The sequence below is a fragment of a genome, assembly GCF_019968955.1.
Source record: "MAG: Porospora cf. gigantea A chromosome Unknown PgA_NODE_59_length_51225_cov_357.344, whole genome shotgun sequence".
Classification (NCBI taxonomy): Eukaryota; Apicomplexa; class Conoidasida; order Eugregarinorida; family Porosporidae; genus Porospora; species Porospora cf. gigantea A.
Genome location: NW_027151790.1, coordinates 1 through 20,462, shown reverse-complemented (window position 1 = coordinate 20,462; position 20,462 = coordinate 1). Strand labels below are relative to the sequence as shown.

Genomic DNA, 20,462 nt, shown 5'->3' with positions numbered 1-20,462 from the left:
CTTGACCGTTTCTACATTGTCGCTCGGCCACCAGATCGGCCGTATCCTTGTGGCGCGCATCTCAGGAGATGGCTCTCTCAGGCTTCCAAAACAGTAGTTTGCGGCAATCAACAGTCCAGGCGCGTCGAAATCTGTGAGGACGCTCTGCGTCGAGACACAAGCAACCTACTACAGAGGTACGTCTGAGGAGCGAGCCACCAGGCTCACCATGCGCTGCGACGCACGGTCAGGGAATCCGCGCGCAGTCATCAGTACCCCCCTTTCTGTGAATCCAGACGCGTGCAGCCTTGAGAACACGGTCTCTTTCTCTAGCACCAGAAAGAAATCGACCCCACTAAGGTCCACCTCAGTCAAATTCGGAAGCACTAAACATCCTCGAGTTTCCAGAGAACTTCTGCAGTCCACCCACGGACTCTGGGCTGCCTTCATCCGCATAGGTCCACGTACAAGTCCTTTAGGGACGGCTACAACGTTAAGCGACTCTCTGGGCACCTGCAAGGATCTGCACAGCCAGGCGACACAATAGTCAGACCACCGTTGCGTTTTGAAGAGGTTCACGTCTGAGTAGTAGATTGCGCGGGTAGTGATGCGAGACCTGGCCGCCATTGCATCGCGAACGGCGCATAGGATATGGAGGACACAAGCGTGTTTGTAGACAGTCTTCGGCCCTGGACGCCTCCCGCTGAACAGCAAGTCGTCTATCATCTCGCTGGCAAACTGCATGCCGGCAATTAATACCGTTGCAAACGTGCAAGATGCGGCCGGCGACGCAAGATCTCCGCCTTCGTGTGGAGCAAAGACGTTCGCATCTTGCCGATCTCCTGCAGCTGCGACTCGGTCAGCAGTATCTCCGCGTCCAATGAGCGAACCTCTTCTTGCCACTCGGATACCCGTCTCTCTATACTTTCCAGAGGGATGTGAAGTCGGTAGTCAGAGTTGAAATCCCCAAAGCGGGGGTGTTGAGCCGCATCGATGTCCACACGGAGATGATCAAAGGGGTTCATTATAATTTCCATTTTCAGCGTACTTTACAGAAAGAATTCCAGCAGATCAGCTTCGAGATTAGACTCAGGCTCTGATACTGAGTCGGCCTTTTCTGGAGCTTCACGGTGGCACGTCTTTAACATCTTGTTCGCTCGATCGAGATGCTCAGCCACAGGATCGACTTCCCGTGGCCTTTTCTTTACGGGTAAAACTCTTGTCTCCCAAGACGCCTTGAGCCAGTCATGGACGCCTCTGGCTGCAGCTGGAACAATTCCAGGTCCCATGACATCTGACAGCATGCTGAGCCCCATTGCGATTGCTTGCTGCAAGTAGGGGTTGTCGCCGCATTGCGCCGACATGGACAGCAGCGACTGTTGCAGGTGAAGGCGCTTCAGCTCTGGTGGCAGTACGTCTGCTGTGGAAGTCAAATGAGTCGGAGAAAATAGGTCGTGGACGCATCTAGCAGTGGTATGCTTCAGCTCTTTGAGAAATGCTAACTTCACGGCGTCATCCGGCTCGTCTCGAGTGTCCAACTGACTAAGTAGCAGTGGCAGAATCGGAAGCAACAGTTCCTTAACGTATTGTGGACCTAACGCCCGGATGCCCTTCAACGCGCCCAGCAGTGTTGGTATTGGCAGAGAGAGATTTTGTAGATCTGCTGAGGGAGAACCCTGATTTCTTACGTTCATGTAGTATCTGCGACAGTTTGTGGAAAACGGAATGTGACACCTGCCCCTGCGCCACCAGACGTTGCAACAGCTTCCGGAGGATGAACATCGTCTCCTCCTTCAAATGCAACGCGTGCATGACGCTGTCCGAGTCCGACCCGAGAACTACCGGACTGAGAAGTAGACTGAGGAGCACGTAGCAGACTTGGTGGATGTAGTGAAACAGTCGGACTGATTGGTTGTCTATAAGCGCTTCGATGATCTTTAACTGAACCTTGAGTCCAGCATATGGTCCCGCGGTTAGGAGTTTGGCTGTGTTTTGAGTAACCAATTGCATGAGAGACGGCATGAGATGCGTCAGACCTGGCGCTTCTGAGAGACTTTCGACCAGTCGGGAAAGAATCTCCTTTGAGGCTTTGCCAGGCTCATGGATCGCCACGTTCAGTGTCTCCTGGACGCGTTGTAGATAAAGACGGTGCTCATTCGAAAGCATTGTGCTCGTGTCCTCACGCATCACCTTCAAGGAAACGGCGCCAAGATCCAGCACAAGGTCGGCCGTCTGATCTCTGTCGTCCTCCTCCTCGGAATAGTTCCATGCATGGTCCGGTTGAACGCCTTCGAGCATCAGCCAGTGCGCCTCCATAGTGGGTCGGCACATCAGCGGCGTTTTACACTCTGAAGTCGCAAAGGCGGCAAGGTCAATAAGTGGTTGCGAGGGCAGCGGTACGTGTGACTGCACAAGGGCCCTCATCTTCAAGCTCTCCAGCGCGCACTGTATGTTGGTCGCTGAGAGCCCGCCCCTCCGTCGCTTACCAGGAGTCATCATGCGGAATTTATCTGCCGTCTCCACGACACGACGCAGTCGCAACTCGGTGTGAAAGGTCACGACCTCCAATGCCTCTTTAGTGAAGCTCACTGTGGGGGTAAGGCCGACAGCGGACTTTTCGGTAAACTGTGTTGAGGGTAGGTACGTAAATCCCCCATCTCTTGCGATTTCTACAAGTGACTCCACTCGCAAACAGGACTCCGGAACACGGCGGTCGAACGTCGATGCCGGAGGCTCCTCACTGACGGCCGTCATTTTAAACACGCTTTAATGCGTGTGGCATTTGTAGGTTGCACGCATGGCGATCTGGACGTCATCTACGAGGAGATTCAGAACCGGGACGTGGCGGACGGCCAAAACACAGAACTTCTCATTTGCCCTGGCGACTTCCAGGCGTGTCGAGATGCTACCGACATGCGAGATATGAAAATGCCAGAGAAGTACCGCGTGATGAAGGACTTCGGCCGATATTATCGAGGAGAGGCAGTTGCTCCCGTTCTGACTCTGTTCGTTGGTGGCAATCACGAAGCATCAGGACACCTACTGGAACTTCCCCACGGAGGGTGGGTGACGCATAACATGTACTACTTGGGCCATATGGGAGTGGTGCGTCTGCCTTCTGGCCTGAGTGTGGCAGGGCTGTCAGGTATCTACAAACCCTACGACTACAACCGCGGGTTTGTTGAGCGAGCGCCACTCTCGGAGAAGGACAAGGTTTCCGCCTTGCACGTGCGCAAGTTCGCAGCGGACGTCCTCTCGACCTACCCACACTCCGTCGACATCCTAGTGACACACGACTGGCCACGCGGGATTGAGCAGCATGGGGACTTAGAGACGTTGTTGAAGCGGAAGCCCTTTTTTCGGCAAGACATTGAGCGAGGAGAGCTCGGTAGCCCAGCCGCTCACCAATGTATGGTGGCCCTGCGGCCACAAGTGCATTCGGCCGCCCATTTGCACGTGAGGTTCGAGGCGGAGTTCGACCACCAGGAGAGCACCACGAACTTCCTGGCACTCGACAAACCAGGACACCGTAGGAATTTCCTAGACATTCGGGAGATAACGCCTCGGTCTCCCCCCTTGTCACCATGGCCGGCTTCCGCTCTGGCCATCGATGGCGCTTGGGTCGAGGTCGTCAGAGCATGTTTACCTGCAACGCCGCATACACAGATGGCATGCTACTCGCTTCCCAGCCTACTGCAGCCAACAGACTCCGCGCCAACGACACCTTCATGGGGCACAGCGCCGCCGCCAGCATCTGAGTCCACGCATCAGCAGACGCTGTGGTTTAGACGCCTAGCTGGATTAGACCCCGAGGCGGAACAATCAGAGGAGATTGATATGGATCAATTTCTCTTTTAAGCAAAGAACACCTTCAACCCACTCGCACAAATCTGGTTACCATTGGTTGTAGCCTGTGGAGGCCTTGTGGTTGCTCATGACAACTTCCACAATGTTATCGATGGAAGTCCCACAAAACTCTTCGAATGTCACATTTAGGTTTGATGCTTTTATTTATTGGTATGCATGACGTGGGCATCGTCATACAGGTTTTTTTCTTCCGCTAACCGCTTTTGGAGGATGTAGTGCCTTCCCAGCGCAGGCTTCGAATATTGATTGGTGTGAGGACACATCCGCTTCGGAGAAGACTTGCCACTTGACTGTGAACGCAGCATACTTCTTGGATTTCCCCAGAGGTACCGTCTGCTTCGTGTTGAAGGACAACGAGACAGAGCACGTCTCGGACTACACCCTTAGTATTGATGGGGTTAATTGCGAACTAGAAACGTCCTACCTGTACGACGCTTGGGACTTTACACCTCTCGCAACTCACCAAATGCATCAGGTCGATATGGTTCCTCTGGACGACGGCTGGCGGTGGAACGACGAGGAGGAGCCCAAGCTGGACTTCAGCAAGTACTATTGGCGGGACAGCCGAGCCCGCGGAGCCTTTCAGTCTGTGGACGAACAGCTGGAGATCTTCAAGGGCAATGCCGCAGACAGCGTGGTCCCTTGTAGCAAAATCGGCGGCGATGACTACTGGTTTAACCAAAGCTGGAACAAATGCATGATGAAGGACGCGCAGTGCTGGAGAGGCAAGAAGTGCGACTGTGCCATGGCCAGGCGTATGTATGTGACCACCGGCAGCGCTTCAGACGACCGCGCATCAGTTTACGAAGTCGGCGCGTACACGTGCCGCCTTCGCGTCCAGGTTCGCGATCCCGAAAGCACAGATAGCGTGGTTCTCGAGCTGACACCAGGCGTGACTGTGGAGCAGTACGGCCTGAAGCTGACTGCTAGCGGTGTTGTCGCGGCAGGCGGAGCTGGCTGGAACGACGAAGGCAAGTACCTCATTCGGTATAGGTCAAAACTCTGGCGAGCGGATGCGAACCCAAGGGATGTCGTGGACAGCTGGGACCGCGTCGGCGCACTGCAAGTCATCAACACTCGGGAACACGACGATGACGCCTACGTGAAGGTGGCAGCGACCAACAATGGACGCATAGACTGGACGAAGTGGAAACGAAGCTTTGGAAAAGACTACCACGCTTCTGCTTCTATCTCTGCGCCGAAGTACGACATGCACGGAATCATCACTCGTGTTGGGAGAGACATCACAGGAACGCGGGAGCAGCCCGTGGTGTTCAACGACGCTGGCTGGTGGACACCTAACAGCAAAACCCTGTACATGAGCCCGAACCGCATCGCAGGAACGCTACACGTGGAATCCATAGGCGATGTGGAAATCACCATGAACAAGGACGCCGTCTGCCCCGAAATCGTCTCGGTCAGCGCTTCTGGCGAGTACAAGTCGAAGACCGGTGCAGATGCTATCGTGGAGCTCCAAGCCACATGCAGTGGAGGCACTGTGGTACTCAGCGTCGAAGGCGACGACGTTACGTCGTCCCCGGTAGCTGTGGAAGTGGCTGGGTCAGGAACGACCAAGGGCACGGTTCACTTTTCGAGTGCAGTCGCCAAACCAAAGCTTACAGTGACCGCAAAGGCTTGGGACGACTCAACCTCGGTGGTCGTCGTCGTTGAGTTGGATGAGAACAGCTATGACCCAAGCGATGACACGAACGATGGCGAGATTACAGGCGCCATCGACGACAATCATGGCGACAGCGGACATAATTGGTGGTCGGGCTTCACTCACATGTTCAGTTCTTTTTGGGGCTGGCTGATGCACGACATCTGGGTTCTTGTGATCTTCGGGCTCACATGCGTCGGTGCTGTCGGCGTCTTCATCTTATTGCGTCGACACAACCTGCTGCCAAAGAAGCACAAGCATACCCAGGACGAGGAGAGTGAGAAAGGTCCTCAGTGATATCTTTTTGGTTAATAGATTTTGACAAGGAGCTAGACAGGTTTAACCAATACCTGATCTCAAGGAAAAGCCCCTGAAGTTTAAACACTGGAAGGGAGTAAATAAGCGATGCCCTCTTTGAAGTACACGCGACCGTAATGCTTGAGGTTTCTCCATTTATCCTTCAACTGCCCCTGGTTTCTCGGAACAAAGCGGCCATCTTGTTGCCACATCTTCTCTAGTTCGGCCCAGCACTCGCCTCGATCGTTGTAAAGGTCCACGATGAACTCTTCCTCCTGAAACGCCCACCGACGACGTTTGTCGTCCCGATGGATGGCCGCGGACGCTGGGCGCTTTCGGGACAGCGATGTCGCATTTGAGGCTGCAGAACTGGGTCTCGAGGCGCCGACATTGAGAATCTCGAACTCCTCTTCCTCCAGCTTTCGCTCGCGCTCCGCTAGGGCGCGCTCCTCCCGAACCAAGCCGTGTTCCCGCTCAGAGACGTCGCGTTCTCGTTGAATTATCTCCGTCGTCAGGGTATTTCGACGCTCTTCGGCATCACGATCGAACTTCGTCCTTGCAAAGTCTAGTTTCTCCTTTTCCAACTCCAACCGTTGCACTGCCAGCTCCAACATACCCTGCTGCTTCTCCAACTCAAGTCGTTCACGGTCGATGCTTAATCCACAGAGCGCCTCCGGCGTCTCTGAGGCAGCCCTCTGCTGCGAGTTAGCCAGCCACACCAAAATCTTTCCAGCCTGTGGTCCATGGGTCATAACGTCATACTGAGCCAGGCTACTAAGCATGCGAACATGTGATCGCTTACCCCCCAACTCCGACACAAGGGAAGCGATTCTTTCTTCGAAGTCCTCTTGGTAGCAGAATGCTTGCAGAATGAGGCTCGTCACCTCAATTAGCATGTCGTTGCCGATTCGATGCTCCAGCACGTCTAGGAAGCGCTGCATCGTTGCAATGACGGCTTCTCGACCGGCCGAGGCGCTTCTTCGCCCGAGGTAGATGTTCTGTAGATAACTGCCAACACAGGAGACGAGGTCCTGATCTATGCCGTGCATTTGCTTGGAATATGTATAAGCGAGATTTTGTTTTTCATTGAGGAAACGCTCCGCTACGGCGTGTCAAAACCCACCCCGCGACCACCCGCTCGTTGAGTTGCGCTCATTCGTCACAGTCGTTTGACGATAATCGAGCTGTAACGCCCTGCTTCTCCTGCTCAAGCCGTTCGCTCCACGCAGCGTCTCTGATTCAGCGCCCTCTCCTGCCTGCTAGCCAGCCACCTGAAGGTCCTCCCGTCTTGAGCCAAGCCACTCAGCAGGCGTATATGCGATGGCTGCCCTGTAACGAGAGACATCAGTTGATCGATATGAGAGGCGAGGCCGACATTGAAAATCTCGAACTGCTCTTCCTCCAGATTTCGCTCGCGCTCCGCTTGGGCGTGCTCCTCCCGGACCCTAGACACGCCGCGTTGAGAACCTTCGTCAGAGTCTTTCGGCTCTCTTCGGCATCCCGATCGACGGCGTCTCTGAGACAACCCTCTGCTGCGAGTTAGCCAGCCACATGATTTCCCCAGCCTGTGGTCTATGGGTCATACGTCATACTGAGCCACTTAGCGCGATGACGCGCTTCTCAGTCCGCGGTAGATGTTCTGTGGATAGCTGTGGACGCAGACGAGACCCTGATCTGTGTCGTGCATTAGTGAAGATCAACTAGGAGCGTTAATGTCCGGTTGTCAGACTCTTTAAGTTTGATGGGATATTAAACAGAGTGTAGACGCAGCTGGACGGAATCTTACAGGAATCCAACAGATTGAAGAATAACGTGGGTGATTGGCGCAGTCGGTTAGCGCGTGGGTCTCAGAATCCCGAGGTCGCGAGTTCGAGTCTCGCATCACCCATTTATTATAAACGCAGCACAGACTGCGGGGTGATTTGAGTATCTTTTGTCTGTATTAAACAGTTCAACAGAAGAGGAGGAGAATCAAGGACAATCAATATGAAAATGTCGGACGGCAGACGTCTTAAGAGATTATTGTTGGAGGTCTCTTCGAGCTGGTCTTCAAGGAGATCTATGCATATCTGATCGCAAGAGAAGATGGCGAGAAGATTTCAGTGTCGGAGCATCATACCTTCTGACGCCACAGACCGAGACCTCCCAGCTTGGAATTCGTACGAGATTTGTTATTCATTGAGCATGTGAAGCACAGGGTGAAGCGAACCGATGACGTTGATATCGACACGAGGCTCCGGCGATTCGACGCTTATCTTGATGCACTCCTGGGTGCATCGAAGCGCCAGAAGCGCAGCCTTCTCAACGGCTTGCCAGTTGAATTTCTCCATTGCTAGGACGAACGCTGCCGTAAAGAAGTCGCCGGCACCTCCATAGTAGACGTCTTGCTTGACGATGTTCTGATCGAAGGTGTGTACAATATGGTGGTCCGTGTAGGCACCAACCAACACTAAACGATCGTCAATTGGCACAGAAGTACAGATTACGCCCCTCAACTGATGCTCCTCCACAAGCTGCAAGCACGCCTCCTTCACCTCCGCCACGCTGTCGAACTCAGTCGCACGCTTGACCAAGCATTGGAGCTCGAAATGATTTGGAGTGATGAAGTCTGCCAGCGGCAGCGCTTCTCGGATGTACGTCTCAACAATAGCTGGCGCCACATATAGTCGTCCGTTATCGCCTAGAACGGGATCACATACCCATATCACCGGCTTCACCTTCTTGAGGCTGTTGATGAACTGCGCCACTTCGGTCAGTAGGTCGGCAGAGCCAATGTACCCGGTGATGGCCGCGTCGTAATCGTGCAGCGTCACCTCTTTGCTCATGCCACTGACGTCTGCTGCCACATGACCTCCCCCCCACGGGTGCGCGAGCGCCACGGCGAGGCCGGAGACTACAGGGGACAGCGCTCTCCAATCCAAGCACTGCCCCTCGTGCACATACATTGACGAAAAAAGGGTGGTAAGCAGAGCGTCCACGTGGTAGCCCGCGACCTCAAGCAGCGGTACGGCTACCCGGTTGCCCACGAAGCCTCGGGCCACGTGTGATTGGCAAGACAGTACGCGGCGTGGTTTGTCAAGGTGGCTGAGAGGAAACATATTTAGTGATTACGAACGTATTTGTCGATTACACGTCACACCCCGCATTCTTTGTGAATTCCCTACAGCATATTCGCTTAGGTCTGTTGGGCTGATGGACTCTGGGTCAGCATCGGGAGGCAAGTCACGCACAGGGTGAGAAATGTGGAAGTCTGCAATTTTACTATGTGTAGGCTGTCTGTGATACGGTCGAGATCGCCAGTTCTGATTGCTGACATCGTGACTCGACCGAAGCAGTCGATTATCTATCAGAGCTTCGACGCCAAAGAACGCTTATATCACCCCGACCCGAAGTGGTCTTACGAGAAAAGCTCGCTAAACGGCGACGGGTTTGGCATTGGTTGGTACCCTACAGAAATTGGCTTGGTTCTGGACGACACTCCCTGCGTCTTCGCGTCTCTATCTCCCGCCTGGAATAACGACAACTTGAGGCGGATCTCTGAAAAGGTGGCGAGTAAACTTATCTTCGCCCATATCAGGGCTGCGGGTCCAGGGTCGACAGCGCCCTCGGAGTCACATTGCCACCCTTACCGCGTGGGAAAGTTACTGTTCATGCATAACGGCTGCATTGGGGAGTGGGAGCGTCTGCGCCTACACCTCCTGGATTTGCTGCCTGGTTGGGCAAAGGACTGGGTCTTCTGTCAAGGGCCCATTGACTCGATACTTATCTTCGGGTTGTTTCTTAGCCTGCTGCCTGAGGGACCTGACGCTGACTATTCTGCTAAGGTATTGAAGGACACGCTGTCGAAGTCCATGGCCCTCGTTCGTAGGGCCTTGGAGGCTCATGGGTGCAAGGAGGTGTCCCTCATGAATTGCGTGGTCAGTGACGGGCAGACGGTGGTGGCTTCTCGGATCTCGTTCGTGCCAGATGGTTGCACTTTCATAGTACCTCGGGAATTTGACGCGCCGGGGTGCTCGTTGTACTTTGCCTCTGGAGCGGAATGGACCAACGATCCAGACGACAGTCCTGGGTGCTTCGCTGGCCAAACAGTCAAAGACTACCGAATGCGACACGCTGACAAGCAGACGAATGTAGTAGTGCTTACAAGCGAACCACTGACACGGAGCGAAGTCGACTGGATCCCTGTCCCCAATGGGCACTTTATCACCATAACGCAAAGCCTGGACGTGCTGATGGACGAGTTTGTGGCCCCCGACGAGATCATGACGCTGCCGACGTCCGCCTTCAAAGAGGCCGCGACCCACTACCTTGCGAGGTCTGTAGGTCCTGCGCCCAAACTCTGTTCAGTTTTTGACAATAAGCGTCGACCCAGCTCCCGCCTCCGCCACGCTTCGGCTGAGTCGATTGCGGTGCAGGACTTGCTGGCGGAGGAGGATAATGTGTCCCGCCTTCTGTCTATGGACTCCATCGGCCGGTATAGATTCTCAGTGATGGCTTCGGCCTCCATATGTATATCGCTTCCTATCGCTTCTTTCCACTACGTACCGTCGAGCAGGCGTATCCACGACGGCATGGTAACTCTGACTCTTGTATGTCTTGGTCACGAGGACGGCAGCATCCTTGTTTGGGATCTGGAGTGCCGCACCCTCCTGCAAGTTTTTCAAGGCCACGCCTGTGCCGTGTTCGCCCTGGCGCCGTTCGTGGCAACCAAACCCGACAAAGAGCCTGCCGTGTTGCTTTTCAGCGGCAGTGGAGACACCACTGTGGCCATATGGGACCTGAGGCCAGTTCTGAAACGCCAGCTGACCTGTTTCAAGAGCTCGACTCATACTGAATGCGGACCCAGTGCCATTCTACGGTTCAATCCCATTCAAGGGAACATCTTGTCGCTGGTCGTTTCCGCGGATCGCGAAGAGGGACCACCTCTGGAGACTCCCAGCATGAACGTGTTTATGCGAAGTCTCAGCCAGAAGATGCAGCATCTTGGCGGTGCAGACCTGCTGCGGTCTGTCAAGCTGGTGATGGGGTGCCAGAACTCGACGGTCTTTCAGTGGGAGGTTGGCGGTCTCGTGGCTCGTATTGTCGAGTCAAAACACACTCGTACGGTTTTAGCGACGTACCACGTACACGAAGATCGCATGAAGACTGTGCCTCCCCTGGACGACTTCACTGCGCCGGTGGCTGAAATCGTACCCTATCGGCAGGGCCTGAACCACACGGGGTTCGTTGACTGTCTGCTCTGCCTGGATACGATTATGGCATCTGGTTGCGGCGACGGCGGCATTCTTGTGAGTACGCAGGTCTAGAATGACGCAGCTCTGGGAAAACGGGGTCGTTTACGATGTACTTCGTGGCCACACAGGAGGCGTGTTGTGTCTGGGCGGCTCCTCCAAGGACAGCACAATGTACTCGGGGTCTCGAGACAAGACTATCCGTGAGTGGGACGTCTGCTCACGGGTGTGCGTATGGACGTTAGCGGGCCACAGAGGGGACGTGCTTGCCCTGGAGGTCACCAAACGCTTCATCATTTCGTCGGACTCAATTGGTGCGATAAACGTCTGGCAACGAACTACACGGTGTCGAATAGCTACACTCGACCTTCACCCCACTCGATTCCCTCCCCCTCAATCGGTAAACACGCTTAGTGTGGAAATGTTGGTCTCGGACTCCAAGCGGCACAGCACGCACATCAACATCACGGCGGGCACCTCCTCCGGCTACACCGCTCTATGGAACCTAAACTGCGATCCAAGCAACCCGAAGAACAGCCGCTGTTTCTGTAAGTCGAGCCGAAACCAGGAGTCGTGTTTCTTGGAGGATACGCTGATGGACATCAGCCCGTCCAGAGACGGGTCAACCATAGACCCTCTGGAGGTCGAGAGTATGCTAAAGGTGCTGGTGGCTTTGCCGTCCGTCTCTGGGGCTCCTGAGTTTCGAAAGGACTGCATCTCTACAGCCAAATTACTCTGTCGATTCATCGAACGGCTGGGGGGGATTGCATTCATGTCTCAAAGCGACCCCAACAACAACCCAGTCGTGTTGGGCCGCATCGGACAGGACTGTAGCAAACCTACGGTGGTGTTCTACGCCCATTACGACGTCGTCCCCGCGGGGGAGACGTGGCTTACGGCGCCGTTTGAGCTGACACTTTCAAATGGCAGCATGTTCGGTCGGGGAACTAATGACAACAAGGGGCCAATCGTGGCACAGATCCTAGCCGTGAAGGCTGTACTGCAGCACTACAAGGAGCTAGGTGTGGTGCTCCCAGTCAATATCGCCTGGGTCATCGAAGGAGAGGAAGAGAACGGCAGTCATGGGTTCCGTGAGGCTCTAACATTGGGCAAGGACATCATAAGCGGCGCAACGTGTGTCGTCTGCTGCAACAGCAGCGCTATTTGCGACTCTCCTGGCCTGGTGTATGGCATGAGAGGGGTGCTCGACTTACTACTCACCATTGACGTCCCGGATTCGGCAGACGTGGTGGGGTTTCAGTCGGGGCTTGAAGGCGGTCGTGTCTCAGAACCGCTGTTGGAAGGCATGAAGCTGGTAAGTTCCCTGGTGGATTCGGAAGGCGGCATTATGGTGCCGGGGTTCTACGATGCCGTGACCCTACCCAGGGGCCTGGCTGGTGACCGATGCGCTCGATGCACCCACAACAGGCGCTGCGAGCACAACCTGTACCACAAGTGCCTGCAGGAGGCCAAGGCAGTGGACTCCCAGGTTTCGATGGAGGACCTGCAGCAGAAGTGGTCCCGACCGTGCTTGAACGTCACAGGCGTCCAGTCAAGCATCCCGGAGGGCGGGATGCACGTGATAGCGCGTAGCGCCAGCATATCTGTATCCATTCGTTGCGTCCCAGACCAGGACATGGATACAATCGAAGCGATGGTGAGGCGACACATTGAGTTCAAGTTCAAAGGGCTAGGGTCCGTCAACCAGCTCAATGTGAGCACCGTTAGGAAGCACAAGTGGTGGAAGGCGGACTTCGAGTCGGACATCTACAAGTGCGCTGCCACTTCAATAGAGTCGGTGTACGGTTGTCAGCCCCTGCTGCAGAAAGAGGGTGGCACCATGCCCGGTCTGGCCATGATGCAGGAGATTCTTAACGTTCCTTGCGTCATGCTGCCTTTTTGCGGACCTGGCAACAACGCTCACCTACCAAACGAGAACATCAAGATGAGCGGGTTGGTTTACGGAGCTACTGTTCTCAAAGAGTTATTGGTGCGGTTCCCTATGCAGAGTCAAGCTGAGCCAACATGTCTGTAACTTTCTTCTGGATGAGGCTTCGCATCGCTCCAGCACTCGTGATGGCTACTGCCTTGCCGGGCTGCCCGTCCACGCGCCGTGTGCATGTGTCAAACTCCTCCTCTGGAAGCAATTCCAACACCACCGGGCGATTGGCGAACTGCTTCATCACTGGACCCAACTCGAAACAGCTGCTAAAGAGCTCCCACTTGCCGAACGTTAGCAACCCCAGTCTGGCACGTGAAACCGTCACAATCAGACGGCGTACGTCGCGGATGTGTCCGACATGACGCGTCCGGACAAGTGACACCAACACGATTCCGTTCTGGCGGCCCTGGAAACGGTCCACCGTTGTGAGGCTTGCCGGCCAGCCAATGGCCGGATTCCAGGCACACTGCTGTTCCACGAGGTCATGGAGCAGCTGGCGTTGCCCCTTGTAGGTGGTAATGATTGAGATTGAGCTGGCGGGATGTCCAATAAGACGTAGGTACATATAGGTAGCCACAACGAACTCTGCCTCCTCCAGGTTTTGGTAGAAGTATGGAGAAGGGCAGCTCTCGGTAGCCGTGGCTCCCACGTCGACGAACTGATAGGTGTGCTGTAGTCCAGCATTGGCATGCACGAGACTCTGCACCACGGGCAGGTCCTGCAGGGGCGGTTGTGTGTAGCGCCAAGCAAACAGTCGCGCCAGGTCTGCGCGACAACGACCTTGTCGGTCGAGCTGTATGAAGGGGGTTCGGAGCTGGATTAGTCGGTGGAACATGGACCGGTCCAGGTTGCAGTGAGTCTGAAGCGCTCGGTTCCTCACCACTGGTGCTAACTGATGATGGTCACCAATCATTATGATTCGCTCGAGTTTGGACCCTTGCTCTGGATCAACTTCTTGTAGCACAAATGGAATGAACGTCTGCACTTCGAGCATTTGCGCAGATTCTTCCATGACGACGTTATCGTAGGAAAAGCCCATACGCACAAGGTTATCCCTCTGCAACGCGGCGTGGGTGCACGTCATAGCAATGACCTTGGCATGATGCGTAATCATGTACTCCGTCCTCAGGTGCATTGTGCGTAGGAGTTCCAGCGGGTGGTACTCCTGAACCTCCGCAAACATCCCCTCTAGAAACCGGAAGCAAGTCTCAGCCACCTCCAGATCTGATGTCTCGTCAGCGGAAAACAAGGGCTGCACCTCGTGGAAGTAAGCGTGGAATGGGAACAGCAGGTCAACCAGAGAGATGGAGCCGTTCCCGTACTGCTCGAGACGGCTGCCACTTTTCCAGTTGTCTGCAAGCTTCTGACCGATGTCTCCCAACTCGCGTACCGTGTCCTCTACGTCCTGCTGGGAGTCGGTCAGGGCCTGCATCGCCTCTCTGAACACGCGTATTCGGGAGTCTACATGCAGCCTTTGAAAGTAGGTAGCTGTTTCACAAGATGCGCCCCATTCCCCGTCGATGCCCAATAGGCGCGCCAGGTCGTCCACGCGCTCCAGTTGTAGCAGACGACGCTGTAGCATGTGGTTCACTCGGCCCCATTTGCTAAAATCGCGGCCTCGGGCGACATCGTAGCTGGAATCGGCCGTTCGGAGCTCAGACTCCCCGACACCCAGGCGCAGCAGGTGCCTCTCGTCCACGTCAAGCTCGCAGATCTTGGCGAAGAGGTCGTTCAGAGCCTGGTTGCTCGAGGCGACCACGAGTGTGCGCTGCTGGGGGTAGTTCTTCAACAGAACGCTCACAATCTGTACGGCAGTGTCCGTCTTGCCAGTGCCAGGGGGTCCCACTATTAAAGTGAGCCCAGGACTTACGCCGCTTCGGATAGCCTCGACCTGCGCCGGAGTGAAGCGAATCTGGTTTTGCCGAACCCTGCACTCAGGAAAGGGACCTCGAGCAGGGACCCGGTACTCATGAACGGACACCTTCAGGGGTTTCCCATCCTCGTCGTCGTCGACACAAACTCTATATGGAGGCTGCACTTCCTCAGGGCATTGCACCTCGGCAGTAGGAAAAGAGGATCTCAGGTGGTCCAGGTCCAGGAAGGTGTCAGCATAGTCGAGCTCCCGCACCTTACCCTCAGGCCAGACGGCGGCCTCGGGGTCGCCGTAACCCAGAAAGAGGTCCATGAGCCAGCCAGGGACAACAGTGTTCTCGGGGCGCAACATAAGAGACCCGACGGTGGACAGTACTGCTTTGAAGTTGTTCTCTTCGGGCCTCCTTCTCACAACTAAGTTCAATGTTGTGTAGATGTCCTCGAACAGACTGCCGTCGGCAGCTGCCATGGCGTCCTGCGAGAACTGAGCCGGGTCAAGCCGAATGCGGATCGTTCGCGAGTAGCCTACGGGTTGGATCTGGGTGACAAAATACACAGGTGCTCACATGTTTGCCTTCCTCCTGTGCCCGTGATCGGTCGCTGATCACGTTGCCTTCCTCGTCGACCACCTCCACAATCTCGCATCCTCTTACGCAAGCGATGCCGTACGTCTCTGGGATCTCTTCGATGCGGCCAGCGAATTCCGGAGGCTTCACCGCGGAGGGTGTGCTGTGACGAGCTGTACATCCCAGCAGAAACAGCACATCATGCTGCTTCAACTGGTCCCACTCCTCTCGGTGGCGAGGATGGACGTTCTTCAGGTTGATGACGAGTTCGGCGCGAACTTCAGATGGCACGTTCGAATCTATGTTGGGCTTCTTGACAACCAAAACCGCGAACAGCGATATTGGGAGTGCCATTCTGTGTGAGCCTTGAAATTGGGTGAAGCCGTTGGCGTCGCAGTACGGCGACATGCGGTAGACAACTTCAGTGAGGTCCTCTCTGATGGCAAAGGCACTCTCGGCGCGATACAGGACAAAATTACGGTACAAGTAATCGTATGTCGACAGGAATTGAAGGTGGAGTTGTGGTAGGCCCACAGTGACTGCCGAGCCAACGTCAGACGGAACCACGCTAGAGTCGAAGAGAGTCCGTTCCGTGGGGTATAGAGGAGCGTCCATGATTCGCGTGAGTTGCGACTCTCTCTTCTCATAGGCGTGCACCAAGATCTCCTTCATCACGTCCATATCTAGGTGCCCGCCACTGATCTCACGGACAACCTCAGCAGAGCAGATGCCTTGATTTGACAGCAGAGAAGGGATGGCGTCTGAGGGAAGCTTGCTGAGAAGGCGGCGGAAAGCCTCGGGGGTCTCCACCGTTTGAATCAGCGCCGATGATGCCTTAAGCATCTCCGATTCGTATTCCGAGCCGTAAGTTTCCCTGTTTTCGAAGAACCACAGCTGCAGTGCCTCGACTCGAGCATAGTGTCGAGATAGTAGTTCCTGTTCACTCAGTGGGGATCCACTCTCATCGTCAACCTCGAAGAATTCGTACATCATCAGAATCTTCAGAAGCTTTCGGAAGATGGCACCTTCCTGGTGGTCGAAGTAAGCTGAGTGCCTCAGCCTCACCACGGTCTGCTTCCAAAGGAGCACGGGGCGGAATATCCTCCGCGTTGGGAGCTGAGTGACAAGACAAACACACAACTCTATGAACCGTTCGAAGTAGTCGAACCGAGCCAGACAAGGCTGCATCTTCAGTTCAGAAATCTCATCCGTTAGGAAGCTCAATGAAAGCGCAAGGATATCCGGCATTCCACGAGCATATATCGCAGGCAACTTAGCTCGTCGCACTGCTTCCTGATCGGCGAACTTCTGCTGAACAGCGGAGAGGGTGCGAGCTAATGAGGGGTGGTCCACCGTGACCAGCTGCGTCCGCCTGACTTCCGGCAAGCACAGCCATATAGGTGGGCCGCACAGCGGCATACAAACGCGTCGCACATTTGGGTGCTCGAAGGAAGTGAACCCCATTGCAAATAACTGGGCGAAGGCGGCGAGCTCGACAACGGCAACTGCGGTGGGTAGGTTCTGCTGGCGACAGTAGAGGGTCTCCATCCAGACAGCCGTGACGATGACAAATAGGTTCCGAAAGGCAGTAGTGTCCTGCTCGTCCGTAATGTCAGACGTGGACAGCTCCGGGCTGAGGTTGAGGGATACCCAAAAGTCCATCTTCTGGTCGCGTTTGTACGCTAGGGTAGTCGCGATCACAAGGAGCATGCTCCGTAACTCCCAACTACGTTCAGGTGACAAGTTCGATAGAAGTCGAACGTGGGACTCCAGCACCTCCAGCGCTTCTATGACGTTAGCGGCCATCCCCCGAAACCTAGGCCAAACATCGAGTTCCAGCACCCGTTGGCTCTCTAAGTCTTGTAAGTCTGCAGCGTCAACGCTTTCAGATTCCACGCAGGCAGCGGCAAAGCAACCCCATATCGTCATAATCGCGAATTCCTTCCTTTGATTCACCTCAAATATCTCACATGAATTCCGATGCCGGCCTCTTCGATAGCATCCGTTTCCAGATTTGCGACGGTTCTTGATGAACAGGAGGATCCCGCAGCAACCGACATCGCCAGCCCTGTACGACGGTGCGTCTTACAGGTGAAACTCCTTCTTGATCGTTTTTACTCCGATGCTGGGAGATACGGACACATAATCTCAGGCTTAGAATGCTTATTCTCCCATTGGGAATCGGAGGTGGTTCTACCTCTCTCGGGAGCCCCTCGAACCGAGGCGGCTCTCTTCCGGTTAGGGCCGTTCCTTTATCTACCCCGGCAACGGGTGGATTTCGAGCTTGCCGGCTTCCAGCAAATGTGGGAGGACGTCTTGGCTGCGGCTAGCGCCAGTGAGGCCTTGCCGGAGAGTTGGATAGAAATCTGCCGGGAGCGCCTGGCCTTTGCGGATATGTGTGAAGACGACCTGGCGGCGAACGTATGGCGCCTACTCGCCCGCGAGATGTCAGTGACTCCAGCCGAAGCTGTTCGTGCCGACCTCTTCCGCGAGGTGAACTGCCTCATTGTCTTTTCTGCCTTCGCCGACACCCCCTGGAACCTTTCCTCGTTTGACTCTGCGGGGGCTGATGCCTTTTGCGTATGGTTCTCTAGAACGATGCATTCACCGGCGACACGGATTCCCGTGCCAGTCTGCTTCGTCGAGAACGGCTGTGTGCTGGACCCCCTCCATTGCGACATCGACTGCGACTCGTGAGTGCCAGGTAGACAATCATTTAGGCTGTCTCAGCTGATGGAGATTGGTCGTCACGTCGACACTTTAGATCAGCAAATTGCCGCCGCGTTCTCAAGGCCCTCGCAACCTCTGAAAGAGAACAAATCCAGCGACATCATCATCCGGGAGCGTCTCAGAGTGCCCCGTAGAGCCATGAGGGAGGCTCTGGGCTTGCAATCACTTCGTCTACGATTATGCTGTGCACTCGAAGCCCTTTTCAGCCACCTCAGGCAAAACAACAGAGAGGATTATGCTATCGCTTTACGTGCGTTCATTCATTGTGACTACCGATATTGAGGTGGGACCACCAGGTAGCCATTGACGAATTGCGCTTGGGGTTGATTCTCGTCTCGGACTATTCTGGGACGTGCTGACTGCGCGATTGCGGACGCCTGGTCGCTGGGCGCTTTCTTCTGCGGCACAACGCTCTCATTAGAGACGAAGTCGTCGAATTCCGGAGGGATCACAGCGAATTCGTACTTCTCCGGGTCCAGATCCCGCAGGCGGAAGTTTACTTCCGACGATGGGGCGGGCTGCAGCCTACAGTTGTCGACTGTCCTTGGGCGCCTGCGGGTGAACACCTCGCCCCGGTCCATCAGCGGCACGGCGAAAGGTTTACCCGGATGCACAGCAAACCCGGCGTCGAAGTGCAGAGCTTTCTCAGCATGTGATGCCTCCTCAGGCTTGGCTTGTGGCGTCTTAGGAGCCTCGATTGGCGTGCTAGCTAGGTGGGATGGCACGTCCTGAACCTCTGCTACACCCTCGGCGCCCAGTGGAATGACGTAGTACCCGCGGTCGAATGCTGGAAACTGCTGGCATCTACATGGTGGGGCTGCTGGCTGACAGCAAGCCAAACTCCGGAGCCAGGAGCCGCCGCACCGGGCGGCTTGCTTGCAAGCTGAGTGTATCGTGGTCACCGCCAGCTCGGCATGCCTAGTGCTATGAGTCGAGCACTCCGCTATGGTTTTCAATGCACTAACGGTGGCCATTCCATTCGGCGACCGGCGCGAACGGGCGAAGAACACACACGCAGGTGGGTGTCTCTTGTACTGGTGCTCCTGGCGGCACATAGACCCACTTAAATGCACACACCATTCGCTGCCTGCTAACGGTACCACTCAACATATCATTAACGTCTTTGCACTTTCCTCGGTCTCGGCCCAACCTGCACGAGGCCTGGGCTGGGTGAAGCCCGCCGGTTGGAGTCGTCACCCGGAAGTTCGATTCTGATTGGACGCTACGATTCCCAACCCACGCCGTAATGCTCTCGCTTTTGACGCTTCTAGATCGACGTACACACCACCACATGGCCACGCCAAAAAACGTCGTGGCTACAATGGCGAACACTAGTCATAATTATTGGCTGCACTCACCAGTGATCAAGGAAATGACTCCTGCAGACATTCCATCATTTCTAGGCACACACGCGTCCGAATTGCAGATCCTCTCCTCATAATAGTCCTCGTTGCATCTGCTGGGCAGCCCTCGGATCACGGCGCGAGTGCGGACGCTGGTTGAACTCGTCTTGCTCCCTCACGAGGCCCCTCTGCCGCAGGGAACGGAACAGTCCGACCATGCGCTCCACGGGCCGTATTCACAGCTATCGTGCTTGCACACGGGATCCAGGAGGCACGTGACACGCTGTTCGCGGACACACAGCTCCTCAGGTTTTCGGGGGGCAATGAAGGGGTTGTCGGCCCGAGGCTGCACCACTATGGCTCGGCGGGTTCTTTCTCCAAGCCCGCACGGCTCGGAACACCCGCTGAATGGGAGCCAACCCTTGTAGACACAGTCAGCACAATTCGTGCTACTCAGCAGGAAACGCCCAGGACGGCAACCACATGTGTAGTTCGCATGGATTGTTGTATCTCTTCGTGATCCGGACTCGCAGATGTCACTACAGTGATGTGTCCCATTTGCACACTCGTCGACGTCAGTACAGCAGTCCTTGCAGCCGGTCTTGTAGTCCGTCATGGGAATGTCCGCTTTGGTTTCCCACCCTTCATAGCATTGACAGCTGTAAGGAATCTTGTCCACCAGCATGTCTTTGTTGACACATAATGCTGCGACAGGGTCGCAAGCCTCCACTGTCGATTCACCGTGGCGTACCCCTTCGACACACTCGTTCCGATCGACACAGTTAAGTCGGGCTCCCAGTTTTCCCTCATTCACTTTGTCCTCCAATCCAAAATTACAAGTGCAGGAGAAGGAACCGACAGTGTTGACACAGCCCCCCGAATTAAGACCGCAGTTCGCCTCCATATCCTCACATTCGTCAACGTCAATGCAGTCCAAGGAGTTAACCCCGCCACGGTTCTTGAATCCTTTGGCGC

The 20,462-nt window shown here is 55.3% G+C and overlaps 11 protein-coding genes across 18 annotated transcripts; 3 read left to right on the top strand and 8 right to left on the bottom strand.

Annotated features, from left to right (window-relative positions):
- Positions 1-168: 168 nt before the first annotated feature.
- On the bottom strand, positions 169-723 carry KVP18_001099 (uncharacterized protein; the record flags this gene model as incomplete). Its single annotated transcript, XM_067950776.1, has 1 exon — positions 169-723. One exon carries the CDS (start codon positions 721-723, stop codon positions 169-171), a length of 555 nt encoding a protein of 184 aa, XP_067807495.1.
- Positions 724-731: 8 nt separating this feature from the next.
- Positions 732-1,004, bottom strand: KVP18_001104 (uncharacterized protein; the record flags this gene model as incomplete). Its single annotated transcript, XM_067950782.1, has 1 exon — positions 732-1,004. The coding sequence occupies one exon, from the start codon at positions 1,002-1,004 to the stop codon at positions 732-734; it is 273 nt and encodes a 90-aa protein (XP_067807501.1).
- Positions 1,005-1,028: 24 nt separating this feature from the next.
- Positions 1,029-2,733, bottom strand: KVP18_001107 (uncharacterized protein; the record flags this gene model as incomplete). 2 transcript variants are annotated; one of them, XM_067950788.1, is made up of 2 exons in its annotated part: positions 1,029-1,639; positions 1,668-2,733. In XM_067950788.1, the coding sequence occupies 2 exons, from the start codon at positions 2,731-2,733 to the stop codon at positions 1,029-1,031; spliced, it is 1,677 nt and encodes a 558-aa protein (XP_067807507.1).
- Positions 2,734-2,748: 15 nt separating this feature from the next.
- Positions 2,749-5,803, top strand: KVP18_001082 (uncharacterized protein; the record flags this gene model as incomplete). Of its 3 annotated transcripts, XM_067950738.1 has the most annotated exons (2): positions 2,893-3,508; positions 4,026-5,803. In XM_067950738.1, the coding sequence occupies 2 exons, from the start codon at positions 2,893-2,895 to the stop codon at positions 5,801-5,803; spliced, it is 2,394 nt and encodes a 797-aa protein (XP_067807461.1). The 3 variants fall into 3 exon arrangements, with proteins under 3 accessions (XP_067807459.1, XP_067807461.1, XP_067807460.1); XM_067950736.1 differs by lacking the exon at positions 4,026-5,803 and having other exon boundaries at positions 2,749-3,837; XM_067950737.1 differs by lacking the exon at positions 2,893-3,508 and having other exon boundaries at positions 4,313-5,803.
- Positions 5,804-5,883: 80 nt separating this feature from the next.
- On the bottom strand, positions 5,884-6,852 carry KVP18_001086 (uncharacterized protein; the record flags this gene model as incomplete). 2 transcript variants are annotated; one of them, XM_067950748.1, is made up of 1 exon in its annotated part: positions 5,884-6,852. In XM_067950748.1, one exon carries the CDS (start codon positions 6,850-6,852, stop codon positions 5,884-5,886), a length of 969 nt encoding a protein of 322 aa, XP_067807470.1. The 2 variants fall into 2 exon arrangements, with proteins under 2 accessions (XP_067807470.1, XP_067807471.1); XM_067950749.1 differs by having other exon boundaries at positions 5,884-6,744.
- Positions 6,853-7,974: 1,122 nt separating this feature from the next.
- On the bottom strand, positions 7,975-8,901 carry KVP18_001109 (uncharacterized protein; the record flags this gene model as incomplete). The annotated part of the gene is made up of 1 exon (XM_067950791.1): positions 7,975-8,901. The coding sequence occupies one exon, from the start codon at positions 8,899-8,901 to the stop codon at positions 7,975-7,977; it is 927 nt and encodes a 308-aa protein (XP_067807510.1).
- Positions 8,902-9,066: 165 nt separating this feature from the next.
- KVP18_001098 (uncharacterized protein) lies at positions 9,067-13,069 on the top strand (the record flags this gene model as incomplete). Of its 2 annotated transcripts, XM_067950775.1 has the most annotated exons (2): positions 9,067-11,091; positions 11,120-13,069. In XM_067950775.1, 2 exons carry the CDS (start codon positions 9,067-9,069, stop codon positions 13,067-13,069), a joined length of 3,975 nt encoding a protein of 1,324 aa, XP_067807494.1. The 2 variants fall into 2 exon arrangements, with proteins under 2 accessions (XP_067807494.1, XP_067807493.1); XM_067950774.1 differs by lacking the exon at positions 11,120-13,069 and having other exon boundaries at positions 9,067-11,109.
- On the bottom strand, positions 11,521-11,751 carry KVP18_001083 (uncharacterized protein; the record flags this gene model as incomplete). The annotated part of the gene is made up of 1 exon (XM_067950739.1): positions 11,521-11,751. The coding sequence occupies one exon, from the start codon at positions 11,749-11,751 to the stop codon at positions 11,521-11,523; it is 231 nt and encodes a 76-aa protein (XP_067807462.1).
- KVP18_001084 (uncharacterized protein) lies at positions 13,035-17,343 on the bottom strand (the record flags this gene model as incomplete). 3 transcript variants are annotated; one of them, XM_067950742.1, is made up of 3 exons in its annotated part: positions 13,217-13,229; positions 13,258-15,386; positions 15,415-17,343. In XM_067950742.1, the coding sequence occupies 3 exons, from the start codon at positions 17,341-17,343 to the stop codon at positions 13,217-13,219; spliced, it is 4,071 nt and encodes a 1,356-aa protein (XP_067807465.1). The 3 variants fall into 3 exon arrangements, with proteins under 3 accessions (XP_067807464.1, XP_067807465.1, XP_067807463.1); XM_067950741.1 differs by lacking the exon at positions 15,415-17,343 and having other exon boundaries at positions 13,035-15,317; XM_067950740.1 differs by lacking the exon at positions 13,217-13,229 and having other exon boundaries at positions 15,343-17,343.
- Positions 17,344-17,394: 51 nt separating this feature from the next.
- Positions 17,395-18,111, top strand: KVP18_001101 (uncharacterized protein; the record flags this gene model as incomplete). Its single annotated transcript, XM_067950778.1, has 1 exon — positions 17,395-18,111. The coding sequence occupies one exon, from the start codon at positions 17,395-17,397 to the stop codon at positions 18,109-18,111; it is 717 nt and encodes a 238-aa protein (XP_067807497.1).
- A 302-nt stretch (positions 18,112-18,413) lies between these two features.
- On the bottom strand, positions 18,414-19,199 carry KVP18_001100 (uncharacterized protein; the record flags this gene model as incomplete). The annotated part of the gene is made up of 1 exon (XM_067950777.1): positions 18,414-19,199. One exon carries the CDS (start codon positions 19,197-19,199, stop codon positions 18,414-18,416), a length of 786 nt encoding a protein of 261 aa, XP_067807496.1.
- Positions 19,200-20,462: the final 1,263 nt, after the last annotated feature.